Raw genomic sequence first — 12,828 nt, 5'->3', positions numbered from 1 at the left:
TTACCTTCAGGATATTAAACTTGACCATGAGACTTTCTTTTGCTGATGGACTTTAGCAGACCTGATATAAGCAGACTTACAATGTGCTTTGGTCATGGCACTTTCCCTCCTTTTGCTGCTGCCACTGTTACAAGAAGGTATCCTGAGTATCTTGCTCACCCAAAGATGATGAGAGACACAATCAGGAACCAAGCTCCACCTTGGCCAAACTAGACAAGCCCAGCCCAGATGAGCCAAATCCTGGCTGACCCATAGACCTGTGAATATGAGAATAAATGCTTATTGTTGTGTGTCACTGAATTTGTGGGGCTTTGTTACATCACAGTAGCTAAATAAATGTTCCATGGTCAAATACTTGCGGGAATTGCTGCATAATATATACTTCACTTCAGAGATTTATAATGTATATTATCATACTAAAGTCTGAGAAATCTTTCGGTAAAGATAGTTGTTTATTGTCATTTAACCCAGTTTCCCAGATGTCTTTGAGCACTGAATCCTTTTGTGGTTTGTTAAAAGTAAAAAAGTAATAATAATTAAATGTTTGGTGACCTACTTTTTGACCTAACTTTCTTCTATTAAAGAGAAAAATTCCTCCTGGTTGAGGAAAGCAAAACAAAATGGTATCTTGATTATGAAATTTAAGAGCCTCTAATCTATGGTCTAAATAGAAGAAATTTGGATGATAAAGATATAGATCATCATGGATAACAGCATATGAGGAATTTTAAGTCTTCTTCAATAGATTGGATTGGAAGACTGAGGAACTTAAACAAATGAGATATAAATAAAATATGATCTCAATAGACAAAGAGATGGGATTGTATGGAAGCAGGCTGGCTTAAGGTGGTGAGGGGGAGCCAGTGACAAATTCCTTGTGATGGGTAATTTGTAGCACAATGACATCAATTATTAGTTCTAATTTTTCTCCTCTGTGCACCTCTTACGTTTTCTATAATATATTTATTCTAATTCTGTTACCCAAACAAACCCTGTCTTCATTTTGCTTTAAAGAATGCAGAAAACAAAAAAGGCCATGCTTTCTGATTGGCACAGTATGGTACTGAGTGGAATGAGTAGTCATGGGAAATGGGCACAGGGTACATAATGCTCTAGTGGAAGTAGGATGTGGAGAGCCATGGGAGTGCAATAGTGAGCCCTCGAGGGTCATCAGGACTTTTGGGACAGGTTCTAGACATACTGAATCAAGGGTAAGGGTTGTGGCAGAGATTTTAGCCCAAACGTTTGCTTGTTCAAATATCCACTTGCTTCTATACATTTTTTAGATTCCCTGCAGTGACCTGGAGGCCATGTAACTGGGTTCTGGTCCCTGGGATGTGGGCAAAAGTGAGGCAGACCACTCCCAGGTCTGGTCCTTAGTAGTATTTTACATGACCTTCACTTGTTCTTTCCTTGCACTGAGAATCGTGAAGGCCACTTGTTTCAAATGGCATAGCTGCAATGTGAAAAAGAACTACCTAATCCACACTAGATGTTTTTCCATGGTAAATAATTATATTATTTTTAATTTTATTAAATTTCTTAGGGTGATGTTGGTTAATAAGATTATATAAATTTCAAGTGTACAATTCTATAATGCATCGTCTGTATATTGCACAGTGTGTTTGCCACAGTAGATTTTTCATGGCTAAAATAAACTTATTGTGTAGTCAATGTGATTTTAAGGTAATTTCTTAGCCCAGAAAACTTACTTGGGCTCAGGTGTGCATGTGCACATGTGTGTGCATGGTCATAAAACAATGTCCTTTTGGGCAGTGAGGGCTGTGGCTTAGGCACAGCCCATTAGCAACCAGAGTGTAGGGCAGACAAAAGTTCTAGTCTACTTACCAAGTAACTGTATGACATTGGGCCCTTCTTGCTCTGTTTCCTCATCAGGAAATATGAGCAGTCCCGTTATCTCTCTCAATCCTCAGGGCTCTTGTGAAGATAGATGAAGAGAGTGCTTTGAAATGATGAAAGATACTCTGCAAGTATTAGATCTCATGAAGGTGACCTTCCTACATTCTCTTTTCTTAAGTAGGGGGAAGAGAGGAAAGAAATAGGTTCACCCTAGGTGACTAAAAGGCCTTTTCTAAGTTTGTCTCCTACAAGCCCTTTAGTCTGGCCTTCTCTTTTCAAGCAAATACAAGTATCCTAGTGCTAGGGCTAAGATGTACTAGAGGCTGAGACAAAAGAAAAATCAATGATACGCATGCTGTATTTGTTTAAAATGTTGATGTCTTGTTCATTATAAATTTTTTGCATTGATTTTCATTTTTAAATAATATTATATTTTTGCTTACTATATTTACTAATGTTTTTGGTGCCACCTTAACTTTTCTACCTGAGGAGAGGGCCTCACTCACCTCACCCGAGTCCTGACTTGTCTAGAAACAACCTGTGCTGTCTCAAAAGTCCCACTCATTGTCCCAAGAGTAGTTCCTAATCTCTCCTGCCCTTGTGAATTTGTTCACACTGGTCTCCTTTCCTGAAGAGTTTTGTTCATCATCTTGTCACCTCCTCTGGGAAGCCATCCCTGATATATTGCAACTATAAGTAATCTTGCCTTACATTGAATCCCTATGGCATCTTACCTACATCTTGCTTCAGAGTTTAGTGTTTGTTATATAGTAGGATGTATAATTATCTTATTTATTAGGTTGCACATTCTTTGTAGACAGGTTTTGTAGGGGTTTTTTTGAGGGGGAGGGTTTGTTTTATTTTGTATCTCTTGTTTTTTGTTTAGAACTCTTAGTACAGTGGTAAATCATTGAACTATGTGGTCTTTTTTTCTCTTATTTCTCATAATTGTCAAAGAGAATTGTTCCATTCTTCTCTGTATTTCTCATTTCCTTTTCTAAATTAGGACACGTTGAAATTCAATGACTTAACGAAATACCAATGAATTTGGGGTTAAAAAATACTGCAGTGTCAAAAATGCAGAGAGCTGGCGAAGGCTAGGCCAACAAGACATTGCCAATTTCTTCTCTGGGCAATAGCCCAGGCTGTTGTTTTCCCTATAATTTCATTTGCTTTTAAAGACAAAAAAGGAAGAGTCTTAATAAAACACCTGACCCCCAAGACAGGCAAACATAGAAGACACTACATGTCTTGTTGAGGTCTTGGTGGAGCCCCCAATGTGTCCTCCTGGATAATGTGGATCAAAGCCTTGTGTCTGCAAAGCCCCTGCCCCATCCCCCCTTCTAGGATATGGCCACACTAATGAGGGTGGTAATGGGCACAATTTCTGACATTGTTCTGATTGGAGAAGTTAAAGCAGAGGTATCTCACTCCTCGAGGGCCTGTGCAGAACTGGAGTTGAGGGCTTTTAGACCCTGCTCAGTGGGCATGACTCAGGGCTTTGGGAATTGGGACTGGGACCAGGTAAGAATCCACACGACTGATAGTTGTCTTTCCTCAGAGACCACTTTAGTCATTGACTGGGGACTTCAGACTTTTTGTAGGAACTATTAGTGTCTTTTCCACAAGGGAATTGTGTTGGGGCCAGGGGCTCATAGGAAGCAGCTGTTCTCCAACCTCCTCTATTCCAGCCTGCTACTGAGCAAAACCCAGGGTGAGGAATGCATCTCAGCCAGACCTACCAGGTCATGTAAACAGAAAGATTAAGGGAAGAGAGAGAAAATAGTGCTTGACAGACCAATACTGAGAAAGATGCAGTGCAGGGACTGACATTCAGGCAGCTATGACACTATCGTCCCCACGTTGATTCACTGAGGGGAGTGTAGGAAGAGGGGGAAGTACACTGAGGCCCCAAGAGATTAAGTAACTTGCTCATCATCATAACTGAGCAAGTATGGGAGAGCAAGAACTGCCCCAAACTCCTGCTACCCTCTGTAGTGGTCTCTCTCTCATACACTTAGGATGCTTCTCCAAGCAGCAAAAGAGAAATGGCCTTTAGAGACAAAGAAAATTAATGGACAAAGAGAGAAGAGGACTTTCCAGGTGAAGGTGAAGTGGAATTCAGGTAAGAAAACTGATCCAGTTGTCTTGACCTATGCTCAATTCAAATAACCAGATCCAATTTCTTTTATTTATCATCTTCCTCAATATGTCAGTCCAACACTGGAGTAGCTGCCAAAGTCTAATGCTTTAAAGATGATCAAATATCTTCTTTAGCCTCATCCACTGCAACTCTGCCAAAGGACTTCAGTCCATTAGCACAAAAGTCTCCATCAGCCTTCAAATATGAATAGACTGCTGTGCTGGTATTCATGCTTGTTTACTAAAAGGTAGACATTTCCTTTATGTCTTGCTGGGCTGTTGGAGTATACATGTAATGTATGTGAAATTCTGTTACAAGATAAATAGTGCTTCTGTGCATAGTTTTATTCCTAATGACAGTTCTACCACTTACTAGTACAATGTTACTAAACTCTTATTGCCTCAGTTTTCTCATTTGTAAAATGAGGACAATAAAAGTTCCTATCTTATAAAGTGGTTGCGGGGATTGAATGAGTTAATATGTAAACCACTTAAAATAGTTTCTTTCTATGTGTTTACATTATTAGGACAATATCAGTTCCTATAAAGTTTATTTTTGGTAAACAGCTTTATGTTAAATAAGGACACTGGTAGGTTGAGAATGGAACGGTCAAACCAAGGTGGCTATGACCTTCATAAATGTTGATTTTTAAATGTTTTCATACAAGCAAAAGATAATCACTTGAACATTTCCCTTTGCAAGTGCTTCATATCTCATTTCATAACTTTATTCCACAAAACTGCATTGAACATTTACTATATGCTGAGCTCCAGAGACTAGGGGAGACATGCTCAAGAGAGACTTTTTGTGGGCTGAGGTTTGAAGGTCATGTAGGAGCTGGGCAGGACCTTCAGGCTGGGCAAGAGAAGGTGTTTCAGCAGAAGGAGGGGGCCTAGAGAAAGCAGAAATATGAGAGAAGATGGAGTATTAGAGAAGCCACATATAATTTAGTGTGGCTGGAGAGGGTGGTGTGTGGCTGTGGATGTGAGGAGTGAGAAGTAAGAGGGAGACATGAAGAAGTAAGTAGGGAGGAGCTCAAGGAAGACATTCCCTGACATGCCAAAGAGTCTCAATAATATTCTATCCTTGATGGGGTGTCATGGCTGAATTTGTAACAGGAGAATGACACACAATCAAATTAAAGTCTGAGAAATATCATTCTAGTCACGATGAGGAACAAGAATTGGCAAAAAGGAAGTCCACAGGCAGAAAGACCCGTTGGTTATACGGCTGTTGTTTTGATCGAGGCAAGAGAGGGAGAGGGTTATAAGGGAGAAGCTGTCATCCTGGAGAAAAGGGAACAGAGTCCTGAGATGGACCCTCGCATGGTAAGCAGGGTCCCATGTATAACCCTCCAATGGAGCAGTAGGAAAATTTTGGTTAAGAGATAAAATACTGCTATTTGTGACAACATGGATGGGCCTTCAGATTAGCATGCTAAGTGAAATAAGTCAGACAGAAAAAATTAAGGACCATAGGACTTCACTCATATGTGGGTTATAAAACGGAAAACAACAACTGGACAACCAAGAAAAACAGAAACTCATAAACACTGACAACAGTATGATGTTTACTAGAAGGAAGGGAAGTTGAGGGTCGTGAAGAATAAAGGGGGTCAAGTATTGATATATATAATGATGGAAGATGGTTTGTCTTTGCTGGTGGGCAGACAGTGTAATATACAAATCATGTATCAGAAATGTACACTTGAAATCTGTATAATCATATTAACCAACATCACCCTAATACATTTAATTTAAAAAGTGGTTGTCTAAATCTCAGGGACTCACGCATTTAGTTAGTAATAAAGGTGGGACAATGTATATTCTTATTCTGAAAATGTCTATCTGTGTTAGTTTTCTTGACATATGAAGACAACTGCATAAAATTCCCTTGAGGGTAGGAGATAAGACCAGTCATCTCTGAAGCCCCACACAGCACCTGGCATATTTTGTCCATAGTATATGTTCAGTAAAATGCAAATTAGAAATGCAGTTAAGTCTTATTTGTAGCTTCCTAACTTGCTTCTCATCCTAGCCCTCGCAGGTACCTCTGGCTTCATGGCCGGGAAGAACCTCACCATAGTGACTGAATTCCTCCTTATAGCATTCACCGACTGTCCTGAATGGGCATTCCCTCTCTTCCTCATATTCCTATTTATCTATCTCACCACTTTGTTGGGGAACTTGGGCATGATTATCCTGATCCAGGTAGATCATCGGCTCCACACCCCAATGTACTTCCTTTTGAGTCACCTCTCTTTCACGGACATCTGCTACTCGTCTGTCACTGTGCCTCAGATGTTAGCCATGTTGCTGGAGCTCGGGGCAGCTTTGTCCTACACACGCTGTGTTGCCCAGTTCTTCCTCTTCACCTTCTTTGGGTCCATTGAATGCTACCTCCTGGCCCTCATGGCTTATGACCGCTACGTAGCTGTGTGCCAGCCCTTGCTTTATGTCACCATCATGACACAGAAGGCCTGTTTGGGTTTTGTGGCTGGGGCTTACATTGCTGGTCTCTTCAGCACCTGCGTGCGAACAGTCTCAGCTTTCACTCTCTCCTTCTGTGGAACCAATGAGATCGACTTTATTTTCTGTGACCTCCCTCCCCTTTTAAAGCTGACCTGTGGGGACAGCTATACCCAAGAAGTGGTCATTATTGTGTTTGCCATTTTTGTCATCCCTGCCTGCATGGTGGTGATCTTGGTGTCCTACCTGCTTATCATCATGGCCATTATGAGGATCCCCTCAGCTGAAGGCAGGGCCAAGACCTTCTCTACCTGTGTCTCCCACCTCACCGCTGTGTTGCTGTTCTTTGGCACCATCATCTACATGTACCTGCGGGATAACTCGGGCCAGTCCTCAAAGGAGGATCGGGTGGTGTCTGTGTTCTACACAGCAGTCATCCCCATGGTGAACCCTCTCATTTACAGCCTGAGGAACAAGGAAGTGAAGGAGGCCCTGAGGAAAATCCTGAACAGGGCCAAGTTGTCCTAACTATCGCCAGCCTTGGACAAGACTGAGAATCACCTCCTATGCCAGTGCCAGCATCCTGGACATGTTATTTTCAGCACATTCAAAGTTGAAATGAATATGTCATGGTACAAGGTATAAAAAGAACCAGAAGCTTTAGTTTCAGAAAAAAAAGGAAGAGAAGGACGAGAAGAAAGATTGGGGTGAGAAGTCTAACTCCCAGGAAAAATGACGAAAGGATCTGAAATTAAAAGCTGTGTAATCCAGATGATTGGATCAAAAAATTATGGTACATATACACAATGGAATACTACGCAGCAGAAAGAAAAAAAGAAGTACTAAACTTTGCGACAGCATGGATGGAACTGGAGAGCATCATGCTAAGCGAAATAAGCCAGGGGGCGAAAGACAAATACCATATGATCTCACCTATAAGCGGAACCTAACCAACAATGCAAAGAAGCAAGGAAAATATGACCAGCAACACTGAAAGGAAAAGAAATCAACAGAGACAAGAGGGAAGGGGGGGGGCAGGGAAAGGGAAGGGAAGGGGAAAGTCAAGGAACATATAGCAAGGACTCATGGACAAAACCAAAGGGGAAGAGCTGAGGGAGGGAAGGTGGGAGGGGGCAAGGGAAAGAGGTGGGGGGGAAGGCAGAGACAAATGTATTTAAAAAGTAAATAAATTAATTAAAAATAAATAAATAAAAAATAAATATAAAAAAAAAAAAAGCTGTGTAATCCAGATGTGGCACACTTCACAGGCCTGTGACCATAAAACACGATTACATTTTTTGCAAAACTTTTTATGAAATATTTCCTTCATATAGAAATATTGAAAATAATGCACAACCCTATACCCCATACTGATTCTGTAACTGCCAATATTTTGTATATCTGCCTTATCACATTTATAATCAATCTATTCACTTATCCATAGAACAATTTATCCATAAATACACTTTACTTTTTTTTTAATAGAAGACGCTAACAAACAAGTCTTAGTAAACTTTTAAAAATTAGACAGTTATCTACCTTTGAATATCACTCTTATAAGTGATCCATGGATGGATGCCACCAGCATTCTTTCTTCACGCTTTTATTTTCCCCTTCTCATTTTCTTTTGATTCCAGCCACTTATGTTGCTTATAAGAACTAGAAATGCTGTAACTTCTTAGAACTTTTAGAAGCTGATATATCTAGAATCACCAACTAGAATACTGTGCTTCCTTGAATTGAATCATTTTGCCCACCTTACTCCAGGGGCCAGAAGAATAATTCTCCATTCATCTTTATAGTCTAAAAACTGTAAATAAAAAAAAAAAACCTAATTCTAGAAAACACAGAGTAATTCATGTGACAGGAGTTCCCTACCAGGAAAATACATGTTTGACATGTTCCCAGAAACTAGAAACTTGTACAAGACTATGACAATATTAAATAATTATTTACAATTAAAAAATATGAAAAAAAGAGAAATTGTATCCATATATTAAAATGAAACAGTTAGTAAGATAAGATGAAGCACTGCCTGGGAAATTCATCCAAGTCTACCTGAGTTACTATGGAAGTAGCACACAAAAAGTACGCTTTACTTTTTGATGCATTTCAAAGTGAGTAGACATCGGTATTAGTACTCTTCATCACTATACACTTCAGAATGATATCATCAATTAGAATTCAATAATTAGATTATACTTACTGTTAATGATTAAGTTGAGGTAGTAGTTTGATGATCCAGTTAATAAAGCTGACTCTGTTCAAAGTATTCTTCAGACTCTTGTACTGATTCACAGGGGTGCCTCACGTGAATTGTTATAAAAGGCCCACAATATCGCGTCTGTCAATTGCTGTCAGCATGGAAATACGTCTGTTCTTTTCCCCCACCTGTTCCACCTCCCACTTGTCACACTGTTTGCCTGAGAATCTACTTGGTAAATTTGTACCATTCCCGCTGCCCATAATAGTATCTGCAGTGTCTGTATCACAGATGTCAACACTCTATATTCTTAAAGCCTTTGACCTCGGGGAGGCTGAGCATTGCTGTATCCCATGCAGAGGTGGGCAGGAGGGAATTCTGGCCTGTACAAGGTCCTGTGCTTTGCAAGAGCTCTCAGCCTGCGTCCAAAGTGTCCCAGAGTCTGATGGTTCCTGATCTTTATTTCTCTAACTGTAGGTGCCTCAATCAAACCCAAGGCACTGGAAGGGAACAGGTCCCACCTACTCATCATTTTCTGTTCTTTCTTCAACCCTTATTCCTGGAAATTAAACTCCTCTTCTCCCTGTCCTTTGTGTTACCAAAAAACAAGATACCAAGTATGTGAATGATATAAACCCTCATGGGGGAGGAGGGAACAAAAGGGAGTGACAATATTGGGCCTGTGAGAATAAGATAGTATACTGAAGAGTTATTTGCTCTCTTGGAATCTTCCAAAAGTCAGGGAAAACACAATGAATTGATGAATTGAAGGGGAATACTAAGAGAATGGGTTTCCAGGTCTAAGGAGACAATGTAATGCTTTCTTCTAATTACATTTTAAGGAGACAGTTAAAGACTTTCATTTAAGACAAAAAGGCCAACTAAAAGCTATAGGAACTAGTGGCCATTGTATATGGAGCCCCATTTACTTTTTACTCCACAGAAGGAGCTCACGGGAACTCTAAAGAGTGCTCTCCACTTATGTATGAAGAGGATACAGGTTTAAGTTGGGCGACTTTAATAGAGAGATTACTTGGTTGTAAATAGGTGTTAGTATTTCCTTACATCTTGTTATACCTTGTGTTGAGGTCATTCAAATAAATCAAACTGTGATTATTTTTGTTGGGTTATTTTAATTCTAAAAGTCTTGTTTAGACAGAAAATATATAGCTGCTTATAAATCATTGGATGTGCCTATAATACCTGAAAGAAGAAGAAACGGTCTTCTGGAGAGATAACCGTGGACATCCAGCTCAGTAAAGAGATGGTAAGTATAACACTCTACCCTCAGCTGCCTGATATTATGCCTGGCATTTGGCTGGACCCCTCCCAGCACCCTTCTCAAGTACCTGCCAGCACATGGTTTCCTCCAAGAAGAACTCCATTACCAGAAGCCGGATCCTTTAGCAGCTGCTAAAGAAGAAACTTGTTGGTATCATGACCTCTCTGGTGGCTTCATGAGATCCTCTCACCCTCTTTTGCCCCAGGCTTGAACGAGGGGTCCTGGGGACCACACTGTTTGGTGAAGAGTAGGAGAATTAGAGCCAAAGCCCTTCCAGAGCAGGGCAAGCTGGCAGATATCACCTTACATTGGTTGCAGCAAACATGAGCAATGTGGCCTGAATCTCAGGATGGCAAGAAGGGGTCTGATACAATTTTAAATTCCCTTTCGTTTTTAAAGCTTTTACTTGAAATTTGCCTGCTTGACTTTTTTTACCTGAAGATTGTAGGATATAATAGAAAGAATGCTGGATGGTGACCACCACTTACCAGCCGTGGGTCCTTCATAAGGGAATTCCCTATTCTGTCCCTCAATTTCTCCATTTGCAAAATTGGGGAGAAGGTAGAATAAGAGAATTCTGAGTCTCTTTGTAGTCTGACATTCTATGTATTTGGGCTTTAACTCCATTAAAGAGATCCCACATTATGTATTGCTAGCCACTCCCTTCAAAAGGGGACCATTTCAGAGTCCTCTCCGAGCATGAGTCAGGATAGGGACTGAGCACCTAAGAAATGGGTGACTGAGAAGTATGGGGATGGGGAGATGGAGTGGCCAGACACAAACTTTCCACACTTGACATTGGCACTAGGAGGTCAGGGCTAAAGCTTAAAGAAAGCACAAACAGCAATTGTCTTTCCAACGCCTTGTTGACGGCCACTAGATTGGCAGGAAGGATGTAAACACGAACTGTTCAAACTTCAGTGACAGATCTGCTTCCAGCTCTGTCACCTGTTGTTTCCCCAAGTCACTGCTCGGCCATCACTTCTGTGGGATTTCTTTTTTTTTTTTTTTTTTTAAATTAATTTATTTACTTTTTAAATACATTTGTCTCTGCCTTCCCCCCCACCTCTTTCCCTTGCCCCCTCCCACCTTCCCTCCCTCAGCTCTTCCCCTTTGGTTTTGTCCATGAGTCCTTGCTATATGTTCCTTGACTTTCCCCTTCCCTTCCCTTTCCCTGCCCCCCCCCTTCCCTCTTGTCTCTGTTGATTTCTTTTCCTTTCAGTGTTGCTGGTCTTATTTGCCTTGCTTCTTTGCATTGTTGGTTAGGTTCCGCTTATAGGTGAGATCATATGGTATTTGTCTTTCGCCCCCTGGCTTATTTCGCTTAGCATGATGCTCTCCAGTTCCATCCATGCTGTTGCGAAGTTTAGTACTTCTTTTTTTCTTTCTGCTGCGTAGTATTCCATTGTGTATATGTACCATAATTTTTTGATCCAGTCATCTACTGATGGGCATTTAGGTTGCTTCCAACACTTGGCTATTGTAAATTGTGCTGCTATGAACATTGGGGTGCATAGGTTCTTTTGTATGGGCGTTTTGGTGTTCTCAGGGTATAGTCCCAGCAGGGGAATCGCTGGATCAAAAGGCAGTTCCATTTTCAGCTTTCTGAGGAAATTCCACACTGCTTTCCATAGTGGCTGCACCAGTCTGCATTCCCACCAACAGTGGACTAGGGTTCCCTTTTCTCCACAGCCTCGCCAGCACCTGTTGTTTGTGGATCTGTTTATGATGGCCATTCTGACCGGTGTGAGGTGGTACCTCATGGTGGTTTTGATCTGCATTTCTCTAATGGCTAGTGATGCAGAGCATCCTTTCAAATGCCTCTGGGCCCTCTGTATCTCCTCCTTAGAAAAGCGTCTGCCCAGGTCCTTTGCCCATTTTTTGATTGGATCGTTTGTCTTCTTGGAGTCAAGTCGAGTGAGTTCTTTGTATATCTTGGAGATCAAACCTCTATCTGATGTATCATTAGCAAATATATTTTCCCAAATGGTTGGCTCCCTTTTCATTTTGCTGATGTTTTCTTTAGCCGTGCAGAAGCTTCTTATTTTGATGAGGTCCCACTTGTTTATTCTTTCCTTTATGTCCCTTGCTTTAGGAGACATATCAGTGAAAAAATTGCTGCGTGGGATATCTGAGAGTTTCCTGCCAATGTTCTCCTCTAGGACTTTGATGGTGTTGCGACTTATATTTAAGTCTTTTATCCATCTTGAGTTTATTTTTGTGTATGGTGTCAGCTGATGATCCAATTTCAATTTTTTGCATGTAGCCATCCAGCTCTCCCAACACCATTTGTTGAAGAGGCTGTTATTGCTCCATTTTATGCTTCTGCCCCCTTTGTCAAATATTAGATGTCCATAGAGACCTGGGCTTATTTCTGGGCTTTCTATTCTGTTCCACTGGTCTATGGGTCTGTTCTTGTGCCAGTACCAGATTGTTTTGAGTATAGTGGCTTTGTAGTAGAGTTTGATGTCCGGTATTGTGATCCCTCCTACTTTGTGTTTCTTTCTCAAAATTTCTGCAGCTATTCGAGGTCGTTTATGGTTCCATATAAATTTTTGAAATGTCTGTTCTATTTCTGTGAAATACGTCATTGGTATCTTAATAGGGATTGCGTTGAATCTATAAATTGCTTTTGGTAGTATGGACATTTTAAGGATATTAATTCTTCCAATCCATGTGCACGGTATATGCTTCCATTTATTTGTGTCTTCCTTAATTTCTTTTTTCAATGTTGTATAGTTTTCTGCATACAGGTCTTTTGTGTCTTTGGTTAAATTTATCCCTAGGTACTTTATCTTTTTTCGTGCTATATCGAATGGTATATTTTTCCTGATTTCTTCTTCTTCTATTGCATTGCTGGTGTACAGAAACG

General features: G+C 40.6%; 1 protein-coding gene across 1 annotated transcript; it reads left to right on the top strand.

The window, feature by feature from the left end:
• Nucleotides 1-3,933: 3,933 nt before the first annotated feature.
• On the top strand, nt 3,934-6,999 carry LOC129062611 (olfactory receptor 9Q1-like). The gene is made up of 2 exons (XM_054563615.1): nt 3,934-3,985; nt 6,041-6,999. The coding sequence occupies exon 2, from the start codon at nt 6,064-6,066 to the stop codon at nt 6,997-6,999; it is 936 nt and encodes a 311-aa protein (XP_054419590.1). The 5' UTR covers nt 3,934-3,985; nt 6,041-6,063.
• Nucleotides 7,000-12,828: the final 5,829 nt, after the last annotated feature.

The sequence above is a fragment of the Pteronotus mesoamericanus genome, unplaced genomic scaffold (assembly GCF_021234165.1).
Source record: "Pteronotus mesoamericanus isolate MK-2021 breed Mesoamerican mustached bat unplaced genomic scaffold, CSHL_Meso_final scaffold_83, whole genome shotgun sequence".
In the NCBI taxonomy this organism is placed as follows: Eukaryota; Metazoa; Chordata; class Mammalia; order Chiroptera; family Mormoopidae; genus Pteronotus; species Pteronotus mesoamericanus.
The sequence above is the reverse complement of the archived record's forward strand: the minus strand, read 5'-3'. Positions and strand labels throughout refer to the sequence as shown.